A 25989-nucleotide genomic window follows, 5' to 3' on the forward strand; every position below is an offset into this window, starting at 1 on the left:
AAACCAGATTGAACTGGTTTGAGAGTCTCCGCAGAGGCGGTGCTCACCCATCACAAGTCTCTCTCAGTCACTGACCCTCCCCATGCTCTACCCTGGGACACTGATCACTGAGATGGAAGAGACCACTTCATGGCAGTTTAGAGAAGGGCTGTTGTGTTTCTTGTGTTTCCTGGAAAAGGATTTGTACAGTCACATGTCTTGACTCAGCCCCAGAGACCTTGGCCTCAGGTGCTAGCTAACTGTTTCACGTCTCCGACTGCACTTTTCCTTTGAGGACAACAGCTCACAGTATCACGAGCATTTTGAAGGAGAAAGCAAGCGACTTCCATACCCTACCACAGGAGGTCCGCATCCAACAAGGGCTAACCAGCCCACAGTCAGTGCCACAGCCTAGACCACAAAGGCCATGTAGTACAGATCATGTGGCCGAACTTTTCTTCAGAGCCCAGGAGGGCTGAAGAACTCATATGAAGTCCCTCAAGAAATGCATCATTTAAGACTCGCAACTGGGGCTGGAGAGATGGCTCAGCGGTTAAGAGCACTGACTGCTCTTCCAGAGGTTCTGAGTTCAAGTCCCAGCAACCACATGGTGGCTCACAACCATCTGTAAAGAGATCCGATGCCCTCTTCTAGTGTATCTGAAGACAGCAACAGTGTACTTCTATATAATAAATAAATAAATCTTTAAAAAAAAAAGAAGACTCACAACTGTCCTGGTCAGTCTGTGCAGGATGAATATGATTTGCGACTATTGTATAATGAAAGGTATTTTTTTTTTAAAATTCACAGGTGGTATTATTGTTATCTGCATTTGTATGTTGACTTCCTTGACCATCTACCACACAGAGAAATCTGCATAAATAATATTGTACTACCTAAAAGAAGCTACATACACAGGTGTAGACATATAGGTTTGTAAACACACAGGTGCACGCGCGTGCGCGCACACACACACACACACACACACACACATCCACCAGTGCTCAAACATACAACCATACCCTTAAAAGGACAGGTAAAGGCATCTACTGCTCACTTTATTCCAAATCAGCTGAAATGAACGCACATTTGAATCAGCAGCCTATTTTCCATGCCCAAGGATATAGATTCATGAGTTTTTGCAGCAGCTCGGCCGAGGAGATGATGATTCGGTGCATGGTTAGCATGACTTGTAACAGCTGGTTACTTCGACACAGGTTTCCATCTGCATCTGAAAGTGCAAAGAGCTGTGTGTGAGTCTCTCAGAAAGAGATGGCGGGGGCTCTGATCCTCCAAAATTCTAGCGGGCAGACAGCTAGGGCTATTCGAACAGTTCTCTTTCAGCTGCCCAGTGCTTTGCCTTTGCTCCTGGTTTTTACCATCCTCCTGTATCCCTTGCCTATCCCCACAAAACATATGAATCAAGCTGCCCCAAAGGTGATAGAGTCTTGTCAAAGGGATAAAGTCTACATCCAGATTGAAAGCAGAGGTAGCTGTAGGGTTTATGGGACCCAATGTTTATGCAACTGGTGGTCGAGAGGGACTTTCTCTAGCATCAGAATGGGAAGCCACATGATTAATATGCAGTTAAAATAAATATCTTTAAAAGTTTTACAAAGGCACATGGCTAGGTGGATGAATTTCTAGAGCTCTGTCTTGGCCTTGGACATGCAAGTGAGGGGCCTGAAGTCCAAGGTGTTCAATTTCTAAGGCTCCTGTGGTGAAATGAAAGTAAACATTACATATGAAGAGTGGTGGTGGATTTTGAGGTTCCACGATGATTTGCAAAAGGCATCACTAGCGGCGTATTTCCAAATCTCATTGGCTAGCAAGCTGTGTTCTATGTAGTAGCATTGAGGGTAATGTTGCCCTTTGGAGTGGTTTCCAGCACTGGTTTTGTTTCTACGGTATGAAATGTGCTGCTTGTCCCTTCCCTGCCTACTCGCTGACTTTCGCCATGAATCTCACTAGTCAGGAACACTTGCTAGCCGGGGTACAGTTGGCTTTTGTCTTTTGAAACAATCATAAGAGAAGAAAGAAGTCAGATTGTTTCTTTCTCATCCTTCTCTGCTTTAACCTGTTTCCTATATTCTGGATAAGTTGTAATGGTGGTCGGTCCTTCCCTTATGGCCACTATGCTCTCTAGAATCTCAGTCTTATCTCATAACCTATTGGACTTAAGGATGGGAATGACTGTTGGTGGTTGGGTAGTTCTGGTGTAACATCTCTCAATTCCATGCTTATCTCCATAAGTAAATCTGTCTGTCCGTCCATCCCTCCATCCATCATCTGCCTATCTATTTGTGATAGTTTGTATATGCTTGGCCCAGTGAGTCTCTCTATTAGAAGGTGTGGCTCTCTTACAGTGGGTGTGCTACTGTGGGTTTAGGCTTTAAGACCCTCATCCTAGCTGCGTGGAAGCCAGTATTCTGCTAGAAGCTTTCAGATGTAGAGGTAGAGCTCTCAGCTCCTCCAGCACCATGCCTGCCTGGATGCTGCCATGTTCTCACTTTGATGATGATGGACTGAACCTCTGAACCTGTAAACCAGCCCCAATTAAATGTTGTCATTATAAGAGTTGCCTTGGTCATGGTGTCTTTTCACAGCAGTAAAGCCCTAAGACCCTGTCTGTCCATCTGCCTATCTGTCTATCTGTCTGTCTACCTATTATCTATCTATCTATCTATCTATCTATCTCTATCATCTTTCTCTACATATCATCTATCACCTATCTATCTATGTGAACTACTGTCCATCTATAACGTCTTATATAATACATTGTAAACGTGGTGATCATTTTCATTCTGTTTCAAGTTCAGTGAGTTCTAAGTACAGGATATGGTCAGAAGTCCTGAATCCTCAAATGCTGATCTAAAGTCACATGTATTTGAGAAAACTCAAGTGCTTACTGGCTCTGTACAGCCCTCATTGCCTGCCTCCCCTTTATCTTGGAAGGGCACCTGGAAGCCCACATCTCCTCTCTGTTCCCATCTCCTCTTTTCAAAGGCTGCTAAGCTTATTTACCCTGGTGGGCCATCAGTATCAACATTTTCCCTGTGGGTTTTTATGCCCACTGACATTTACCTTTGCTCCCATGTTTTCTACTTAAAACAAAAGTAAACAGATCCCGCATCTCTGCATTTCTGTTTCCCTCTTCTTCAAGACACCAGGATCACCCTTTTTTCTTCCAGTCACTTGTCAACCATTTCAACTTCTGTCTCCACAAGCCAGTTTGTTGTTTAGTTGGTTCTACGGGATCTCTGTACTTGGCCTAGGTTGGTCTTGGACTGGAGATCTTATTGCCTTGGCCTCCCAACTTCTGGGAGCATGAGCCACCACAACTAAGCTAACTATTTAATTTCCAAGGTTATCGACCAGCTCCATACTCCATTAGCTTCCCTGTCCTCATCTCACTTCATGATTCAGTGAGTCTTCAGTCCAACCGAAGCCACACTGGTGAGTCTCCTCCCGGAAGGCTTTCTTCTCTTGGCTCCATCTCTCCACACTCTGTCACGTCTCTCTGTCTCCTCTCCCTCTGCTAAGCTCTTAAATGTCAGCTTGTGCTACACTTTAATCCTCCCACTTCTTTCTGCTAACATTTATTTTAAATTGAAAACTTCTTAAATTTTAAATTAAAAAGTGAACTCTTTGCCTAGATGAATTAATCTAGGCTCTGACTAACACGCCCTCTATGAAAATATCTGCCAACTTCTGTTTTCAGCATTGAGCATAGACTTAATACGTCCAGTGGCATCGTCTCCATAAAGGTCTAAGTCCAAATGAACTCATTCAGACAGAACTCTTGACTTCTCCTCTGGTTTATTTCTCCTATACTGTACCTCATCTACAGAAATGGCACCACCAAACGCCCTCTGAGTTATTATAATTAAACTTAGAATTCACTTTCCCTGGCACCTGACCCATAAGTGAGTCTTGATAGTGTTTCTAAAACACACCGAAAACCTACCAACTTCACTCTAGTTTTGCTGTCTCTATAGAGTAGCCACCATGATGCAAAAGCTAACTGGCCATCCTTTCACTCTTTTCTCCCCACAATCTCTTCTCCCCCCCAGCTCCCAAGGCCTGGAAAATCAGGTCACATTCTTAGTACATTCCAAGGCACATAGTCTCTATGGTGGCTGGTAGAGCTCTATATGTCCTGGCCTCTGAATATGGCCCACTTCATTTAGAAATGTTTTTCCCTTCTTTATACTTCTGTGTCCACTACAAACACTCTGGGCCTGCTGCTAGATTATGCTGTTAGCATTTGCCATGGCCCTCAATGTTATCTTTCTCCCACTGGATCTGCCATAGCACGTAAGTCTCATCTCATGAGAGCTCTTCTTCTGACAACCTAATGTAGCCATTACTCTGCTTGAATTTCTTCATAGCACATATGTTCTGGTTGTCCCACTGGTCTTTTAAAAAACGTTCAACTTTCTAAATTTTCAATAGAATACAGATTTTCTGGGTCCTGAGCCTTGTGCATCTTCTTCCCCCAAACCCCAAATCTATTTTCAGAGTCCAGTCTAGTGCTGACACATGGTGGGTACTCCAAGAACATGGACCAAATAACTGTACCAAACAGGAATCCCCTGACATTTTGTGTTTCTTTGCTAATTTACTTGGCATTTGCCACTTGGTAAAAACATTTCTATGAAATGTTCATTTAACTTGATTATGGTTTTGTTAATATCTCACCCATAAAGTTTTCGAAATGTATAGCCCACATCTACAGGGCTTTGCTCATGTGTTCATAGCTTTAGCTATGTGCTGGCTGATACAGATACCTTTCCTGAGGGCTCTGAGCTTCCTTGGACCAGTAAGCTAGTATGAGTAGGATCTTCTCATGATGACAGGACAGTGAGAGCTGCATGGAAACATCCAAGGCCTCCTAAACTATGCTGTGAAGTGGCCTGCTGTCTCTTGTCTCATTTTGTTGGTTAAACAGGTCATGCTTTTGAGTCTGAAGTTGAAGGGCAGGAACTTCAAGTCACGTGAGAAGCATTAGATAGACGGAGGGGAAATGTGGTCAACAATACAACAAAAGCAATGAGAGCTATGGGGAGTAACTCTTCAATACAACATTTGACAATATGATTTACAACATTTATGCTTTTCTTCAGAGAAGTGGTAGTGTTCATATCCCTCAACCCCATGGTGAAAGGCAGGAGAAGCAACACACTATACTTGTGAAAGGTATACCCTAGCATGGTCATACAAATTTATTCAGGATGGACTGCCCCTAAGACTTGCTATCCACACATTTCCTTATGTCTGGCAAGCACCTTCCCATGGCTGCTCACATAGGAAGGAAGGGTCCCAGAAGTATCCTCAGTTAGATCATGCAAGGTCTTTGGAAGAATTCACAGATCTAAAAGGGCTTACCATGGAGAAGATTAGGCAGACACTGAAAGTGTCTTCAAATATTTTATATTACTTGTTGGAAAGTTTAGATTTGTTCTGTGATTTTGCAAAAGGTAGCACCCAAGTTGATGGACAGACATTGCAGGAACAGAATTTGGCTTAAGAGGTGGCAGAAAAGTATGGCTGATGTGCACACCCAATGCTGAAAACACTCCCATCGCAGAGGACTTGGAGTCTGGAGATGAAACCCAGAGAGTGTGCTGGCACAGTGATTCCCATTTACTAAAGCCCTCTGAGGCTGTGCTAAGCATGGCGATGTGATTTCTAATGCTCAGAACAACCCAACATTGTTCATGTAGTTCACAACTTACAGGGGAGGAAATTCAAGGGTAGAAGGGTTGGGTAATATGTTCTAAGTCAAAAAGACAATGGGGTAGAGTCTGGTCCAGTCTTCTTGATTCCAGAATCCTTTCAATTTCCTACATACCTGGCTAGGTGCTGTGTGGCCATCTGTAGGACCAAGGAACTCATGTATTAAATGCAAAGATGACTCAAGTGATCTTTAAGAACATGTTCAGCCCTCTGGATCTAGGTTCTAGAAATGCTGAGAAAGTCTAATTGGAGTCAATCTGCATATGGAAGAATGACCTTTGTATTCTGATGATTTCTAGAAGTCTCTTATATGCCATGGGTTGCTCCATTCTGATCTTGAATGTTGTCTTCAAGATGCCAGGGAGTCTTGTCCAAGATTCACCAGCATCTTCACACTCCACTTCCCCCCATACCTCCTCTTCCACAGTTTCAGTGACACACCCACACGGTGGCTTGTGAAGCCACATGCTTTTCTGTGGGAGTGAGAGCTTGCAAATGGTAAGTTCAGGAGGGGATGGCTCACTCAGTAAAGAAAGGCAGGGACGGAGCAAGAGGAGGAGCAGAGAGAAGTACTTTCTCTCTACACCTAGACAGGGTGCCACCTCTTCTCCCTTCCTGGCTCTCCCTTTTCAATGAGATTGGCTCTTGCCCCTGCCCTGTCACCATCTTTTCGCCACATGGCCTTTGATGACTAGATAACCTCATCAAGGGAGCATTCCCTTCCTGCCTTCATCCCACAGAACAAGCACACTTCTTCAAGATGCTGGTCAGGGGAATCTAGCTACCTTCCAGGGTGCTGGATTTTATTTTGATAGTTTGTTATAATTGCTGTAAGCTGATTTAAATATTTCAATGGATAATTCTACTTTGTTTTCATCTTTAGGCTTTTAAAAAATGCAGAGTGTCATATGAAAAATTCTAATAAGCAAAATGTGCAATGCATAATAAGATGTGCATAATTTTCCACTACCATCTGCTGCTGCTAATTCTTAAAGGGGTTGAAACTTCAGTGGAGTGCAAGACGTCACTCTTACCTTCTCCGCAACTTGACTCAGGGAATGATGGACATATATACTTCTTGAGAAATACCATCATCAAACACATCTAACCTGTGGACCATTTGCTTGATGGAGTGAATAGAAGCTAGGTAGGTATGTGGGCTCTGGAGTCATCTGGGAATGAGCCAATTATACACTTTCTACCATCAGTCCCAGTATAGGCAAGAACTATACTTTACAGAATCACAGATTCTCAACTGCCCTTGCTCTCCATTTCTATCTAATGCACCGTTTTCCTTTTAAAAGCACTACAGGTCAGTGGGCGGGCATCTGGCATCTACTTGACTCCCAAACCGTTCTCTATATACAGTTTAAAGAGAGGACAGGATACTTAAAGGTGCCAATCCATGAGGGGCACCTGCTTAACCTGTACAAGGACCTGGATTCCATGCCCGGCACTGCAAAAACATGCTTTTATATTATTAACCAATATTGATCATGAAACTATTCTTCAAGTAGCAATGTCTTAGATTCTAGAAGATATCTGAAGAGCTGAGGAAATGCTGCCATTAAAGAGTTCTGAATCTAGCTGAGGAAGGAACGACAGTCAGAAGACCTAAGAGTTTTAGGCACCAAATGTTAGGAATGGTGGGAGGGTTAGGGGAAGGCAGAGACCCCACAGGGAGGGTTAAGAAAGGGAAGACACCCCACAGGGGAGGATTAATAAAGGGAACAGACCCCACAGGGAGGTTTAGGGGAAGGGAGAGACCCCTGACATCAGAGAGGGACTTAGGAGGTCTCTGGCAAGATGACTTGGAATGTCAAGGTCCAGCAGTGTCTAAGTCACCTCAGCCACTCTTCCTTTTCAGTTTTGCCTTAGAACTAAGTGATTTTCTAGCTTTAGACGGACGAACTGCTTCCATGTCATTTGAATTCTGGGAGAAAACCCAGCAAAGGTTGCACTGCACATTCCCAAGCTTGCTAACAGGGAAGGGGTGGCTTTTCAGTGAGACATGTCTGAGGGATAAGTTGAAAATGCCACACTGCAAAGCTGACAGGAAGCACAAAGGCACGTGACCAGCACCAGAGAGAAACTATAACGCACAGTCTTTGTGTCCCCTTTGTTTTGGTTTCCATGGAAACATCTTGATGTGTGAAAGATTTTGAGGGTATCAAAGGCAGAATGTCAGAAATTCGGCAGACTAAGAAGGAAGACGCATGGAGGTGGGGGTGGCTTGCATAACAGGAAGTAGAACGTATGCTCCATCTAGGGATCTGAGAAGCCAGGATCAGAAATCCATGGGCCTGGCCAAACCTGTCAAAGGAGGCCGGTATCCCAGAAATGAAGGCAGACTAGATCCAGGCAGAACCTAACAGGCACACTCACAGCTCTGGACGTGTGACAATGGGGAAGTGCTGCTTCTTGACAGCAAGACAATGGCAATCTCCAAATCAGGAAAGGACGCCCAAAACTTTCTGGGTTTTGTGTCAGGTTCAGGGATTTTTAGTGCTGATAGTGGCAACTGAGACATCAAGTGTATGTGAAGGACTGCGGTTGCATATACATCCCTAACGTCTACTGCCTTATTGGATTTCCAGAGACCAGTGTGGAGAAACCGAGTGTTGTGCTGGGTGAGTGGGACCCAGTACAAACTTACCAGTCAGTATGGCTGCTCTCAACAGCGAATCTAGGGGTGAGGGGTTCCGAGTCTACAGCATTTGTGTATTTCTATGGTATAACTATTCTCATTATGGTCTATCTCAGGGAAACAACACAAAGCCACTCTTGGGAAGTAAAGCTTGGAAGAGGTGCTGAAAGTCAGACCCAAGGATAGGCAATCCATTCTTATCATCAGACCCATGACGCTTAAAGGGTTGACGCTTACTAGGGTCCTTTTCTAGCCTCCTTATCTTGATTGACGCCTGGTCCCTAGGACGATCATGGATTTGATATTAAGGGTAAGAAGTGGAAGCCGCATATCTTGGTGATGGTCATGGAGCTGGTGAATTGAATACCTAGCAGGAAGGGCCTTTGGTCTCCGGCATTGGATTTTTTCCTTGGCACTTCTTGGGGTGGTAAAGTATTAGGAAAAGTCTAAACATTTAGCCACTCATGCTACAAGGATATTCCCACCAGTGGCCTCCTCTTCTCCCCTGACCCAGCTTCTCAAGGAAAAGCTACACCCACACAGACCCACCTTTCTTTGTAGAACTACAGAATATGTTCTAAAAATTTCCCCCAGCAATACTTTTTTTTTTTAAAAAAAAAAAGATTTTATTTATTTATTATATATAAGTACACTGTAGCTGTCTTCAGACACACCAGAAGAGGGCATCAGACCTCATTACAGATGGTTGTGAGCCATCATGTGGGTGCTGGGAATTGAACTCAGGACCTCTGGAAGAGCAGCACGTGCTCTTAACACTGAGTCATCTCTCCAGCCCATCCCCCAGCAGTTCTAACCTCAGATTTATCCACCACTGTTTATGATCACAGAAGGTAGGTAGTTACTACTGGTACCATTTGCCTGGTCCATCTAGAATGCTGACAGCATATAAGCCAATGGCGGCTAGATAAAATGGTGGCTTCCCTAAGCTGACAGTACCCTGAATGACCAGGAGAAGTGCTCTCTGTTTCTACAACAAACCAACAGACACATCTCTCTCTGGGCATGCTCTGCTTCTGAGGCATGAAGCAGAATGACCTAGATTTTTTAGATGACTGATTGCCATCTATAAATGTCTAACCAAGTGCATGGATCGCCTAAAGAGAAAGGGCTTTTGAACTGTATTGCCTCTGCTGAACAAAACAGCTGGTTTTCCTGAGTCTGGACCTTCCGCATCTGTGGAGCCAGGGATCTGAGAAGTCAGGAGGGAAGTTGTCCTTAGCAAGTGTGCAAATTGGACACAGTTCTGAGAGTGAGTGGGTGGAGTGCAAAGAACTAAAGACTGTGCTGCGGCGGAAGTGGCACGGGCGGGGGAGGGCTCAGTGAGCTGACTCTGGTTTGGTGCGGTGACTTCAGACTCTAAGCACCACTGTTGGAAGACAGTGCCCCCTTCCACTCCCAGCACCCATCAAACAGTAGAATCACCCCGCGGATTAGTGTACTGCAGTTGCATTTGGTTTAAAGGAAGCTGCCGCTGACACAGCGTCATTAGCCAACGGGCTGTGACCCATCCCACTGTAGCCCAAGGAATGCACTTAGGCAGGCAAAATGAAGCAATAGGCCAGGTCCCGACTGTCCAGAGGGAAGCAGAGAACTGCCAGGAAGTGGCCGGTGGGAGGCTGGATAACAGTCAAGGGACCCGAAGAAGACAGAACTACAAACTGGGCGGAAATGTGGTCCAGCACTCTTCCTCTCACTTCTCTCTTGTCTTTTAAATTCTAGGCGTTTCTAACACAAAGTAGATTCCATATTTTTGTGTGTGCTTTTACAAAACATTACACACACACACACACACACACACACACACACACACACACACACACACGCCAGTTTTTGTTTTGCTTTTTGTTTTTGTTTCTGTTTTTTTTTTTGATATAGAGAGAACATAAAGTTTGGGAGGGTGAGTAGGGAGGTGGGGGAGATCTAGGAGGAGTTGATGAAAGGGAAATAATATGATCAAAATATATGAAAGAAAAATTAAAATGGTCAAATATTGTGTAATTGTAGCTTTTCCTAAATTAAAACAACAACAACAACAACAACAAAAAACCCACAAAAACTCTCTAGGCTTGGGGAGGGGTCTGCAGGCAAAGCAGGTACTAAAAACGGGGAACTTCCCACATACCCACGCAGTGAAATAACATAAGGCCCATCTGTGAACTACTTGCCATGACCTCAGCCTTCTTCAGAAAAGCTTTTCTGCATGTGTAACTCAAACCTATGAGATTGACAAGCCTAGATGATAGATAACCTTGATGATAGATACTGTAGCTCAGAGTAGCCTTACAGCAATCAGGTACGCTGATTTAAACTCGAGGTACCAAATGCCATCTTCCCACCCGAACGGTTCTGTAGAAAAACCCATCACGCACCACGTAAGGGAAAAGCCATCAAGCACAGTCTGCCATAGCCAGAAACTACTCTGTAGGCACCCCTTTCTTTGTCAACCAATAGGATTAGGTTCTATTTCACTGATTATTTACAGATGCTTCGCAGACTGTGAAGCGCTGTGGTGAATGGTGAGTGGTCCCTATTTCTTTGGCAAGATTTAGAACAGGATTTTGTTTTTTCTTCACCTGCTTTTATTGTTCCTTGATTGTTCTGGACCAGGACCATGATCTTCAGAGAACAGTTAACCATCTCAAGAGTGTCTGTCCACTGTGATCTGTCACATCATCTGGTCCACTGAGATTGTACTTGGCTTGCCCTTGAACATAGTCTCCAGAGCAGTTAGTTCCTGGCAAGTCTCCCTAGTAACAGGTTTTACCTGCAGCTTCCGATGAGCCCCACAGAACTATAGGTGTTGGGAAGAAGGCTGCATGAAGATGTGGGCAGCTGATCTAAATGGGGGAATTGCATGGGGGAATGGAAATCTCTTCTATAGAAAGGAAGACATCGGCCACTATTCAGCAGAACCCAGAGAGACTGTGGTTCACAATCTTCTGAGTAATGAACCAATGTCACGTGACTGCATTATGGAAACAGCTGAAATACAAAACTGAACATTACCAAGCTTTCCCTAGCCACACAGGTAGAGACCAAGGCATTGTCCAAGAGACACGGAGCATTGTGGGAAGAGATTTAGCTCTGGCCTTTCCCTTTTGTCTCTGTGTTTTTTGTTGTTGTTGACAAACCTGGATTTCTTCCAGCACAGCCTTTTCATATTAGCTCTACAAAGTATCAATAAATGATGTTAATGACATCTGGAAAAGGGACCAAAATTTGGGGACTGTGTCACTTGTTCCAGTTTGTACGATGTATAAGTAATAGACACAGAATTCTGTCCAAGACTGTCTGGCCCTGAGAGGATGTGACCATTTCTGAGCCCCAGTTTGCTCATTTTCACAGCTTGGCAGTGCCCACTCTCACTCCTCTCAGCAGGGATGTAGTCAGGAGAGAAGGCAGACATTGGGACAGGGGAGGAGCACTCATGTCCCGGACAGAATTCAAACCATAGGATGTCTCTGTGCTCTGTGGATCTCAAGTGTATAAGTGGCCCGACAGTTGTCTCATAGGCACACAAAACCTTGATGAGTTGGTTTGGATTTTGATTTGAGTGGAAAAAAAATGGTTTCAGTGTTATAGACACAGCAAAATGCTAGAGATCCTTGGGAATTGACAGAAGAGTAAACAGGACCCTTTTCCTTACCCTCGAGGAAGTGCCATCTGAAAGGCAATTCAGAATTATACTAAACATGAATAAGTTAAACCCTACAATCAAAATAATGGTTATTATATAGAACAGCATTGTTTAGTCAGCCACCTTGTAGCTGTGGGAGCACTGGCATGTTATTTGTGCCACCCTTGAGTGTGATCCTTCATGGAAACATGCAGTGTGTGTGTGTGTGTGTGTGTGTGTGTGTGTGTGTGTGTGTGTGCGCGCGCGCGCGCGCGCGCGTGTGCAGCCACTGAGAATCTCTGAGATGTGCACATCACATCCAGCCACATCATCCATCGTATTACATGCTCCTTGATGGACCAGCTTCAGACATCCAAAGGATGCTCTTTCACCTTACCACCCTGACCACGATTTCAAACCCCCATGCTGTCTCATACACCAGTCATCTCACTTCAGATAGGCCACATCTTATCACCTCTGTTCCTCACCTACTAATAGTGAAAACAATACCAACCACTCAGAGGCGTTGCGAGACTGGGAGGAACAGCACTGAAGGAGAGGATGGCTATTGGCCATAGCCAGGGCAGGCTAATCACTCTTCAACAGCTCAGTGAGGGTTCCATGAGCTTATGTGACAACTGTCGGGCTACTTATACGCGTGAGACCCACAGAGCACAGAGACATCCTACGGTTTGAATTCTGTCCGGGACACTGAGTGCTCCTCCCCTGTCCCAATGTCTGCCTTCTTTCCTGGCTACATCCCTGCTGAGAGGAGTGAGAGTGGGCACTGCCAAGCTGTGAAAATGAGCAAACTGGGGCTCAGAAATGGTCAGCATGCCCTCAGGGCCAGACAGTCAGGGACAGAATCCTGTGTCTGTTGCTTCCGAACTACACAAGAAGAGACAGTGACTGGAAATGGCCAATAAGCACAAAAAGGCAATCAGTGCTTAGTGGGAAAGAGTCAATGCCTTCGGGAGAAGGAAGTGCCTAGTTTGTATTACCACTGTTTAGAGATGGGAGTGGACACAGGGCAGAAAAGAGAGAGAGATGGCTCAAACACAATTCTTCAGGGCGAACTCATTGGAAAAGCAGACAGGAAACTAACTGTAAAGGCAAAGGAACTAAGAAGAAACCTTAGTTTCTGTTGATCATTGTCAATCCACTCACAGATCTGGGCAGAGCAGTCCAACGTCACACAGAAGAGAGTCAGATTGCCTGAGATGTCCAGAAATCATTAAGGATCCTGGATTTTAAGGGCAATATGCAACAGCAAATGGTATCCTTTTTTTAAAAAAAGATTTATCTATTATATATAAGTACACTGTAGCTGTCTTCAGACATAGGAGAAGAGGGCATCAGATCTTATTACAGATGGTTTTGAGCCACCATGTGGTTTCTAGATTTGAACTCAGGACCTCTGGAAGAGCAGTCAGTGCTCTTAACCCCTGAGCCATCTCTCCAGCCCAGCAGTGGTGTCCTTAAATCCTAAAATTTGCAGTAATGTTCAAAAAGTCTTGCTAGGTTTTAACATTTTGATGAGATTTCTCAAAAGTCTGAAAATGTTGATACTTTAGCCTAAAAAAAGGTAAAGAGGGCTGGCTTGGTAAAGATAATATTTAGGGATGTGGGAGAGCTAATGGGTCGATTCCAAGATTTCTTGGGTTTGTGGTATCCTGATCAGTTGCTCAACAGCTCCTTGGTTTGCTGCAGGGAGGTGGCTTTGAGTGAAACGGAGCTGTAATCAGGGCGACACTGAAGGTCAGGGATCCAACCCCACACTGGGTACTGGAGGACCACCTGCAGCCTCAACATCTGCAAACCACTCTCTGCTCACAAGAATTTCCACATGCATTACCTCATTGGACCAGCACAGCCTTACGAGGTGAGCAGCAAGCATATTCCTCTCGACAAAGCACAGACTCAGGGCTGATACTCAGGAGGCTTCAAAAGGCAGTTGTTCAGGTTGGCAGGGTCCTGGGCTGTCCTAGTTACCATGTGTTTTGAATATCACCCCTGGTTAAATAACAGCCCACAGGAGTGATAGCCCACCACCAAATAGCAGAGATGAAGTTCCACGCTTGGAATTAGTCAAAAGCTCTTTGTTCAAAAAAGTGTGGTGATAGATGCTGTGGGGCTGCAGGTTTAATGACGATCGTGCTGTCCCAGAAAGCTGAGCACCGGGAGATATGGGCAATAAAACAGTGCGGGAGACACTGAAGGCCTGCAGGGAATTACAGGCAAAACACTAAGGCAGCTCAGAGGAAGGGAGAGCCAGACTTGACAGGATGAGATGGCTAGGCTTCCAGAAGGAGGGTGACTGACGATGGAGCTTGGCCATGCAGGAGGGGTCAGGTTTGACAGAGTAAGATGTTAGTAAGTGTGTTGGGGGTAATTAATCATTTCTATGTTTGGAGTTGACAGAGATAGACGTATGTTTGGGAAAGGAAGCCCAAGCTCGTTGGAGTAGTAAGTTGTGATGTGGAAGGAGTGTGGATACAAAGGAAGACCAGGGTCAGGGTGTTGGGGACCTCACATACTAGACTGAGAAGTGGACCTCACTTTGATCTTTTTCTTGGAAGCTAAAAAGTCAGATAGATGGTCCTTCAAGCGAAGCAGGCAGCAACCTCTGACCTAGTATTCTGTAAAAATCTGACAGTTTGAGGTTGTGGCTTAATGGTAAAAGTATTTGCCTAGCCCGTGCCAGGCCCTGGGTTGGATGGTAGTACTGTACAACAAAATAAAAGGAAATAAGCCAAAACCAGATAGGCTGTGTACTTTACAATGTGAGTGCTAAGCTTCCTGGCAGAGTATTTGTTGGTTGGTTGGTTGGTTGGTTGGTTGGTTGGTTGGTTGACTAGTGCGAGTGTGGTATATACATGTGTCAATGCAGGTACATGAGCATGTGCATGTGGAGGCCAGAGACTGACATCAGGAGTCTTCCTGAGATGAGGTCTCTCATTCAACCTGGAGCTTAGCAACCACACTAGGTTAACTGGCCAGTGAGCCCAGGGATCCCCTACTGCCACCTTCCGATTGCTGGGATCACAGGTTTGTGCTGCCACACCTGGATGTTTAAAACCCAGGTCCTTCTGCTGGTGTTGCTAGCGTCTGAAATATCACTCTAGCTTGAGACAAGTCATTTGGAAAAAATCCAGACATCATTTCAATTTCTGTATGTAGACCTTTCCTGGACTGCATAGCCCCTGAGGAGACAGGCACCACAGGAGGCTGGAGAGCCTGTAAGCATCCCTGTGTGCATGCACTGTCCTAAGTAGGGAAACAATGAATTAACTGAATTAACTAATTTAATTAACTGAATTAGCTGAATTAACTAATTTTGTTACTTGAAGAAGGCTTAGTCATTTGAAATGGTGGCTCCGAGTTCCTTGGCGTTCATATCTGTCTGTGCGTCGAAGCTTGGCCTTTACAAGATGAGGAGGCACAATAGGTAGATATTAAAGGCTACAGAAAAGTAGAAGACCCCGGGCTCCTCACATCCAGCAGCAGGAGCTGGACAATTTATTGGCTAGTGGAAGAAATTCATACCCTTGAAGGTGTAAGAAGGCAGCAAGGGTGGAGCTTAAAGTCGCCCAAGCTTTGGCTTGACCCACCTGGAAAAGTGGCTTAAATGTGGTTATTTTCCTTTTGAGTTGTTTGGAAAGTACCACCTTTACGCCTAATCCACACAAAGTGACATAAGTCTCATTGTAAGTCCCAGTAGAGGGACAGACAGTACCATGGTCCCCAACATGATACATTTCTCCCTTCTCCCTTCCAACACTAAAATACCTGCTCACCTGTGTGAAGTGAAGGAAAGGTGTGTCTGTGATAAGGTATTAGAGACTTAATGCTTCAGAAAATACACAAGCGCAATGAAAACTCATTCACAATAAAGAAGCATTCGTAATAGGTGGTAATTGAGATTTTAGTGGGTGAATGTACTTTTCTAGTGACAAAGTAATGATAATATTCTGTGGGATACTGCTCAACCACCATGTCAAGATATCTCTTGTGCTGGATAGTTTTATGTCAGCTCGACATAAACCTAGCATCATCAGAGAAAAGGGAACTTCAATCGAGAAGGTGTTTCCATAAGATCTGGCTGTGGGCAAGCCTCTAGTACATTTTCTTAATTGATTGGGTAGGCCTAACCTATTGTGGGTGGTATCACTCCTGGGCTGGTGGTCCTGGGCTCTATAAGAAAGCAGGCTGGGCAAGCCATGAGGAGCAAGCCAGTAAGCAGCACCCCTCCATGGCCTCAGCATCAGCTCCTGCTTCCCAGTTCCTGCCCTTATTGATTTTGATGGTAAATTATTATAAGGAGGAACTGTTGCTTTGGTCATGGTGTTTCATCACAGCAATGGTAACCCTAACTAAGATACCCAGGGACAAATCATAGATTTTGTGATTTTGAGAGTTGAGTCCTACAGGAGGGATGTGAAGATTAGCCAAGTTCGGTTGGTGTCATCCAGGCCTTACCCTTGGGTGAGTCTACCTACTACTAAATGGCTCTATGAAGACACCCATAGCTTCAGACATCAGTGGAATAGACAGATGACAAGCGCTTAAGTGAGGGACTTTTGTTGCAGACACCATGCTGCGTCTTGGCCAGCTCTAATTGGAAAAACATACTAAGAAACGCACCAGAAATCAAGTTGGTGTGAATCAGAGAGCCATGGTAGGAAGCAACTCACCAGCCTGAGGCACGGATAGGGTGAGGAAGGGAATCTCAGTGGTAGAGATACACTTGCCTAGCATGAATGTACGAGGTCCTGGGTTCGATCCCCAGCACCAAATGAACAGAGCCCCAAAGGTAATTAATCTGGGCCACAGGGAGAGTCCTATTATATGTTAACACGATCAAAATGTTCCTGTCTCAGGTATATATTACTAAAAACCTTCTCTCATTGTGTAGCTTGTGTATTAATTTCCTCAACAGTACCTATTGATTTCTCTGAAGTCCAATTTGTTAAATATATCATTTAGGGTTACTGCAGGTTTGTCTAGAAATACCGTCTTAAGTCTTGCATGAATATTCACCTTGATTTCCTCCTAACAGCCTTATTGAAATCAAACATGTTGGGTCATCTCAAGTTATTTTTCATGTGTGGCATACTTTATGAACATATGTATGTATGTATGTGCCTGTGTGTGTGTGTGTGTGTGTGTGTGTGTGTGTGTGTGTGTGTGTATGATTTGTTACATCAGCATTTGTGGAAAGAAAACCCATCCTCATTGACTTGCTTTGGTGTTTTTGACCGCATGTACGTTTACCCTGGAATCTGCTATTTTGTGTGCATTTACCCCGGGATCTCTTCTGCTATTCTGTCCCTCTGATTTGGTTGCTTATCATGCCTGCTCAACTTAATTAAACTGCAGCTTCACAATAAGTCCTGAGAACAGGTAGTATAACGTTTCTCAACTCTATCCCAGCTATCTTGAGTCCTTTCATGTCCAGTGAGCCCTGGTTACATCACCTGAAATTCGAGCTGACTTTGCTCAGTCTTTTCCTTTTGAAATGATGGCCTGCCTTTGACTTAACTGATGTTTCCTTTCGCAGTGTTCGATGTAGAATTAAACCCATCCAGAGAGTTTTTCTTTTGGATACTTTCTGTTTTTCAGTTCGAGACTTTTCATTTGGCTCCTTTTGTTTCTGTCTCTGTTGAAATTCTCCATCTGTGCATCTATGAATTCTTCAACATGTTTTTAAGAGCTGTTTAAAGTTCTCGGTCTGCTATTTCCAACACCATGCTATCTCTGAGTTCACTTTTATTGGCCTTTTACTCTTGCAGCTACCCGTCACATCATCCTGCTTCACTTATTAGTTTAGTTTAAAATAAGAGTCTCTTTCCTTCCCTGTTCCCTCCCTCCCTGCCTGTTGTCTGTCTGTCTGCCTGTCTGCCTGTCTGCCTGCCTGCCTTATACTTATGGCAATCCTTCTGTTTCAGCCTTTCCGGTTCTGGGACTATAACCACGAGCCGCTGCATCTGACTCCATGCTATATCACATGTCTTATAATGTCTTATGACATGCTTAACATGTGATCATAATATGAGAATCAGACCTGTGCTCCTTTAGATGACATTGTTTATTGGAGCCTAGGACTGATCTTGTCAAGGCTTGGATGTAGGTTTTGGTGAGAGTGAGTGAAGAATAGCCCAATTCTAGTCTTCATGTCCAGTCTTCATGAGCCCAAGGTGCTGTCTCTCCACTCTCAGGCCAGAACTGCAGTACTCTGATCAGCCATTAGGCCTCACACGGCTGCTGTATTAATTTGCAAGTTGACAGAAAGGCGAGGAACTTACTAAGGTGAGGAACTGGAGTGTGAGCTTAGTGGTTAAGAACTGCTCTTCTAGAGGACTTTGGTTCAGTTCCCAGCACCTACATGGCAGCTCACAACCACCTTAACTACAGTTCCAGGAGATGGAAACCTTTTTCTAGCCTCTGTAGGCAGGCAAACAGGCAGGCAGGCAGGAGTGTAGGAGTGTAGGTGTATAGGTGTGTAGGTGCACATAAAAATTTAATGTATAAACAAAAAATATAATATTTAAAAATAATTTTAAAAATAGAGATGAATACCATAAAATCACTGTAGTTCAACACTGGCACTGGACCTCAGAGTTTTTTGTTTGGGACAAACCTATAACGTGGGACGTTTTCTACTGATGAACAACCAGGGTCTTTTAGCTTTCTGAGAAGAAACTTAATGACCTTCTGTGCATTCAGCATGGGTTGTGAACGTCTTATGGAAGCCTCCAGAGCCACATACTCATGACTCTATCATACGCATCGAGCACTACTGTGTCCCGGCTCTGGGTCCCTCTGGAATTCTACGCAGCCTGTGTCTACAAACACTGGGCACTGAGCTTTTGCTGTAACAGAGTCTGCAGCTCTGTGCCTGCCAGCCCTCTGGCTTTACCATCCAACTTCTACCTGACAATTTTCTCTGGCTCTTTCCCACCCTCGCCTGTGTGAAAGGCTGGATGGATATGCCGGAAATTTAATACTAAGTTAATACTAAGTTAATACTAAATTTAATACTCAAATTGAATAGGGGCATCCTGTAAGCACCAACTGGGGGCCATGGTGCATAATACATTTGTCTTGGATGGGGTGGTACTGAGGACATCTTCTACTTTGGCTTCCAGAATAGATGCTCACTTGATGATGCAGTGGGGTGAGCAGACTTCTCTGCACTCTCCAGCTTTTCCCAGACATACTGCTTGTGTTCAAACCCTTGTCTCAGACTGCGTCTGGGACAGCTCAAACCAAGGCAAACTTATTTTCGTCTGGCCTCAAACAATCTGTAATAGTTTTTTTTATCACTCTTGACTTTTGCAGATGAAACCAAGTACAGTAAAACAGTTTGTCGTGGGTAGCATTTGGTAAATAGCAGTCACGATTAGTGTCCCAAACCCACAGCACCATGTGGCCTCCCATGGCCTTCTTGCTGTGCCAAGGCCAAGGCATTTCCATCACCCAGACAGAGTGTGTGTTGGGGGAGTACTGCATTCTCTCACTTCCTTACCAAAAAAAATCAGAAAACAGAGCCTCCAATGAGAAAAGCACATGTGAAAGTCTATAGTTTCTTTTTGGTTTTGAATACCCAGGAATTCACCATGTGAGGTGGACAGCAGACATGACATGGGATACTGAGCACAGGGCCTAGATCAGTTATTTTCATGGTGTGTGACCAGAGTATCACCTTGTCAATCTTTTCTATCCCTTCTTCATACTAAAGGTTATTGATGTTCACCAGTTACACAGTATAATAGGTTTTCACTTTAACATTTCATGCCATAATGTATAAAACATGTATAAACATGTTTATAACATACTATGGTCATATTTGGCTGTAGCTTTCCTTTTCTCATTCCCATCATTCTTCTTTTAGTGGCCCTTTCTCCTTCCCTCTCTCCTCTCTCTCTCCCCTTCTCTCTCTTTTTCTTTCCCTCCTTCTCTTCCTCCTCCTTCCTCTCTCTCTCTCTCTCTCTCTCTCTCTCTCCCCCTCTCTCCCTCTCTCCCTCTCTCCCTCTCTTTCTCCTTCTTCTCTCTCTCTCCTTCTTCTCTCTCTCTCCTCCTCCTCCCCTTCCTTCCTTCCTTCCTTTCCTCCTGCTCCTCCTCCTCCTCCTGCTCCTCCTCCTCCTCCTCCTCCTGCTCCTCCTCCTCCTCTTCCTCCTGCTCCTTCTTCAGCAAGGCCTCACTGTAGCTCTGCTTAGGCTGGAACTGACTGTGTAGCTCAGGATGGCCTATAACTCTGAGACATCTGACTCCCTCTGCAGCCCAGGTATTGAAATCAAATGTGGGCACCGTTCCGCACCACTCCTCTTTGTCTTTTCATGCTGAGTGCACAATAATGATGAGTAGAGTTTGTAAAAGGTGGAAGTGGATACAAGGAGGGTTGTTCTGATCAGTATATAGTGTGTGCATGCATGTGTGTATGCAAATGTCATACTAATACCATTAATATAGAATATTAATGCCAGTAAAAATTAAAAATAAAAGATTGAAAATGAACACAGCATTTGTGATTTCTTAATATCAAACTAAGTATCCAAAATTCAATATATGTGATTTTACAAATATATATGTGATTATAAGATGTGAGCTATCTGCATGCATACAGACATACACCAGGATTGACCTCTTTCAATCTAGAGTTGTTGTCTTCGTGTGTTGCCTGGTGACACTATGCCCTGGTCACTTCCTCAGCTAAATCCGCCTGTGGTTGGTGACAAGGGAATAGGACTCTAGGCCGTTGGGCACAGAGGCAGTGGGGGAGTCTACAGGCACAATAAGTAAGGGGAGTGCATTCACAGACTAGAGCCAACTCAAGTTACTACTAAGACTGTGCATTCATCCATAACAGGAACTGAAGACAGTTGGCTGGCCAGCAGTGTAGGTCCTGTGGCTGACCTCTGGAAAGCGCTGCATAAGATGCTGACTGCTTTATTGTGCAGCCAGAAATGCCTGGGACTGGAGGTAAACGGTGAAGTTCTTGGATGAAGTAAAGTTCAAATCCAAGGTGAGAAAGAAGGGAAGGAAGAATGGAAAAGTCCCAAGCTCATGCAGGAAGCAAGCAAATGCAAAATGAGCCAAGTGCTCAGCAAATTTAAGGGTGCTCTGTAGGGTGTGACTACATGTTAACAAGTTACACTCATATATGATAATTAGGGGGACACCCATTTCCCGGGTGTTTCAGTTCCTCTTTAAAATGGGGTTGTTCAAAAGATACTACAAACAAGTTCTGTACTGCACTTCAACAGATCACTGAGAGGAGACAGAGTAACTCTCTGCTTTTTCTACTTGGGAATCCTCACTTTCTGCCAGTCTTCAGGTGACTTTATCCTAAACAGCCATCTTGTTCCTGTGGATCCCTGTTCTCCTTCAGGATAGACCAGCAGTCTCTGCCCTATCGTCCCCCTGCAGGACCTGTATTCTTCTGTTCATTTCAATCCATTCCTGCTGTGCCTCTCTTCAGACTCCATTCTGCCAAACAGTACAACGCTCCAACAAGAGGCCCAGTGATTTTCCCAGAGCCCTGACCTGTTCTGCACTAAAAAGGAAGTAAACAGCCCAGCCTTCTCAGTCATTGCCCACCACCTCACAATCGCTGCAGAAGCTGGGCTGAGCAGACCAGCCTCTTCTAGGCTCTGCTGTAAATCCCACCCCGCTGCTCCTTAAGACTCCTTTAAGAAGTTATAAGGAAGGCAAGAGATTTTATTCTTTGTTTCTGACCGTAAACCTTTAACCCACTTTCACCACATGTAACAAAGAAGAAAGCTCGCCTCTCAGATTTTCAGTTAAAGTACTTCCCCCTTTCATTTATTCTACCTGTAATCAGCCCCGAACTATTATAATCAGCATTTAACATTGGAAGAATAAGTACTCTCCTGGAAATGCCTTTAATTCTTCATCAGCATCATTTGAGTTGCCAAGCAACCCTCAATTCTATGTCCCATATTTGATGGAATTATGCCAGCATTACTTTTTTTAGGATCAATTTTAGGATAGAGTAGAAACCTTGTATGCTAGCATGCTTCTTAGCAAGTACTAATGCTCATCACAGAATCATAATTGGTTAAGATGTGAATATTGAACATACAGAAGTATGGGGAATCTATTATTAAACATAAAATAGGTTCACAGTATCTGTGCACATCTGTAGAAGACAGCTGAGACGAACTCAAGAATGTTTATAAGTTAATAAAGGTTTGTGGGGGTAAGGCACAGGACTGTAATTTTTTTCCTTTATAAAATATTTGTTTAATGATTTTAAATTTTATTTTATATGCATTGTGTTTTGCCTGCATGTATGTTTGTGTGAGGATGTCAGATTCATTGGCACTGGAGTTATAGATGGTTGTGAGCCACCATGTAGGTGCTGGGAATTGAACCAGGATGCTCTGGAAGAGCAGCCAGTGCTTTTGACCTCTGAGCCATCTCTCCAGCCCCAATGTTTTTCCTTTTTAAACTGTATTTCTGAAGTTTCCCAGAGTGAAGCAAATGGTTTTTAAAAGTTATTAAAATTTTTTATAAAATATGAATTTTGAGTTTTAGTTAAATCTTTGTAGGTATAGGAACATAAGAATGTGAATTAAATATATATAATATTAGCATAAACTTTGTACTGTTTATAATAATTACTCAAAGGCTGGTTATTAGTAAAATAATACTTTGAATGTTTTAATACACTAGATAAGGACTGTTACCCTTTCAGTATCTCATCACAATAAAGGCCTACTTGGGAACAACACAGGCTCAGTCTATAGGAATAATTTAGAAAAATGAGATTTAAATGTGGTTGAGATTTTTAGTCTTCTAAGGTTATTGGTTCTTCCATAAACAGTTAAAAGTACTTTTTACATCAGTTCTAAAGGGTTTCCTTCAAGTTCGCATTCGATATTGTATTTGAAATCAAGTTATTTCTTCTTCCAGACATTGCTTGGTTTCAGAACTGATTTTAACATTCTGTGACAGAATCAGGGAGAACAGGGTTCTGAGTGTCAGGATGACCTGTGCACAGTAGTCTGAACCAGACTGGCCTTCAGCTAATCTCAGAAATAAAGCCAGAGGCTTCCTCTCCTCCAGCAATAACTTGCAAACTTTACTGATCATTCCCAAGAGTGTGGGATATATATTACACACTGAATGTATTAAAATAATTTTGATCTTTATTAAAATGACAGGAAGGCATTTCCCAAGGGTTTGGAATATAGATTTAAGTTTAAAATTGACAAAGGATTAAAAAGCTAAGACAAATTTAGCTACATAAAACCACGAAATCTCTGCATATTGTAATAGAATTCGTGAAGGGATGAAAATAGAGGAGAGGCCATCAGTGAATGCTATCCAAGAAATCAATGGGTCCAAGCCTCTAGCAATAGAGAGCACTGCATAGCAGATGACAAACAGGCATGATCGGGAACACAACTACACAGAAAGTCACTACAAGAAACCAAGCCGGCTTAGCAAAGCTTGTGTGTGTGCATAGCAGCGATGCTGTCAGCGTGCGAACACTGGAGACAGGCAAAGGAGCCATGCAGGCAGAGCCCCCCGCCCCCAGGGATAGCTCATAACATGTGGGGGAGGCCAGAATTCTAAGACATTGAGAAAACAAGAGAGGCTTAGTTCTGCAGAGTGTGTAGAGGTGAGTTAAGGAAACAAACAAACCAACAAACAACATATAAGTAACCAGTTCAATTACAAATGAAAACCTCTTGGATTTATCTTCATTCCACAATGACGCCATTAAGAAAACCCCGGCTTTGCTGATACTTGGTTGCTTCATCTTTTTTAGTGTATCTTGACTGCACGGAGAGTTGGTTTCTTAAGGTATGAAGGAACCAAAAACCAGGCCAGCCTTATTCCTAACTGAGTGATACAGAACAAGATCGTCAGGTCTGAGTGTCCCTTCCCTCTAGACACTGCTCTGAAAGCACCCTTGGTGTGGTACCGGTGGTGGTGGTGGTGTGCTGGCAAGAGTTCAACCTCGAGCTCTTTAGGGTTGGGTTTGGGGAGGATGTGCTGGCAGTAATGTTGCTCATTCCCAAGGTGTGAACGCCCCAGCAAAGCCAAGCTCCCAGCCCTCCCTGCGTCGCTGCCTCACCCAAGGTGTGAGTATACCAGCAAAGTCAATATCCCAGCCTGCCTTGCGGCAGATGGACCGGTGGAGACACCGTACTTCACTGCATGGCACTGCACGGCACTGCAGCAAAAGCCTCTGCAGCATTTTCACCATACAGACATGACGAGCACACCCTCCTAAGCACACAGAACAGTCAACGTGACCACACATTAGAAAGTGAGCAATTTCCAATGCTTGTCTTCTATGAACTTATTCAGCGCATGTGTACGTAACTGCATCTTTAACGGTGGCTACGTTTAACAACTGGCTCGCCAAGACAGACGAACTAGAACAGTTTAGATCTTGTGTGCTGGATCGTCATCTGGTACGCCACAGCTGGCAGGCAAGGCTGTTCTCTCTGTCCACTCTCATCCTCACACTTCCGTATCCATACAAAAGAAAACAAGTTACAGGCCCATCTCCTCCTCGATGCCTTCTGCTCTTGGCAATATACCTACTGTGATCTGTTCTTAGGATTCTCATGCTCATGACTGACCACGAGGGTTTCAAGATCCAATAGGTATGAAATGATGCCCCCTTTTCAACATTATAGTTGATTCAGCAAGGGTCATTCAATTATTAATAATTAATTTGATTATTAAGGATTACTAAGGATATCAAGACTGTGGTGGCATTGAAGTTATATCGATGAAGCTGGCCCTGCCTATGCGGTATTATTAGTTTCCAATTTTTCCTCTATGTTCCCCAGGGCAGGAAGCCCAGCTTGGTTGTAGCCCAAACTCCAGTACCGAGCTTCAGCAAGTGCTTCAGGAGGAAAGTTCTCCTAAGATGCCCTTCTCCAAGGCTCTCAGAGAGCCACTCACTGTTCTGTCAGAACAGACTGCTTTTGAATTCCTGTCATTTCCCAATGAAAGCCTTAAAAAATATATTGGCAGACAGGTTCATTTGGCTAGTTGTTCAGGGTAAAGCACTTCTCTAGTTCCAGCTCAGACTCTTCTGGAAGGCCTCTGAGTCCTGGAGGCTGGCTGGAGACGGGAACCGAGCCCTTATTGTAGCGTTGGAAATGGGTCTGAACATCCCGAAGGGGTAAATGTGAGGCCGAAGAAAAGTCTCGGAGAGCAAAGGATGAAGCTGTGGGCACCACATCTACTTTCTGTGGAGTACTCCCCACCCCCACCCCCACCCCCACCCCTAGCCCCAGCCCAGCCCCAGCCCCCACCCCTACCTCACCCCCTGAGTGTAAGGCTGATAGGCTGTAAGTTTTGTAGATAGCTTGTGCTGAATTTCCAACATGCTCCCAGGCAGAGTGCGCCTCTAATTAAACCTTGCTGGACCGCATTCATGCTCCCGCGAGGCTGGCTTCCCTGAGAGCTTTACCGGTTTGTAAATTGAAAAACCTACTTGTTCCATTACTTCTCGCTGTGTTTGTTGTTTACGTTTTCCTAGAAAGCCGGAGAACATGTTCTGGGTCGTCCAAGGCGCAAGGGGGCTACAGGGAAGTGGTGCTCGATATCAGTTCTTGAGGGACTGCGTGTCTCCTGTACTCACACAGGATGAGACTCTCTCTATTGCAGCAGAGAGCACAAGCCTCAGAGAGCCGACCTGAGCTTTGGTCTCAGCGGCTGGCCCAGTAATGAGCTGGGCCACGCATGCGTCCCTTCCTTCTTCTGAAACCCAGTTCCCTATCAGAGGAAGCTAATAAGGCACAGTGCACTGCCGAAGCCCAGCAGGGTCAGGTCAGGGAAAGGCCCATCCCCCCACTGCACCCTAGGTCCATAAGTGCTCAGCTACTGCACAGCCTCTGCCTTTCAGTCAGCAGTAAGATTCATTTCTCTGGGTTCGCCTACTGAAGAAAAGTACCCAGAATTCCCGAGAAATTGTGGATCTTACACATCTTCG

At 44.4% G+C, this 25989-nt stretch overlaps 1 protein-coding gene across 1 annotated transcript in view; it reads right to left on the reverse strand.

Annotated features, from left to right (window-relative positions):
* Rasgrp1 (RAS guanyl releasing protein 1) overlaps positions 1-25989 on the reverse strand; it is a 59494-nt gene that overhangs the window by 24037 nt on the left and 9468 nt on the right. Inside the window, exon 3 of the mRNA XM_032903914.1 lies at positions 1105-1210. Coding sequence (XP_032759805.1) covers positions 1105-1210 — 106 coding nt within the window. The remainder of the gene's footprint in view (positions 1-1104; positions 1211-25989) is intronic.

The sequence above is a fragment of the Rattus rattus genome, chromosome 5, assembly GCF_011064425.1.
Source record: "Rattus rattus isolate New Zealand chromosome 5, Rrattus_CSIRO_v1, whole genome shotgun sequence".
Taxonomy (NCBI): Eukaryota; Metazoa; Chordata; class Mammalia; order Rodentia; family Muridae; genus Rattus; species Rattus rattus.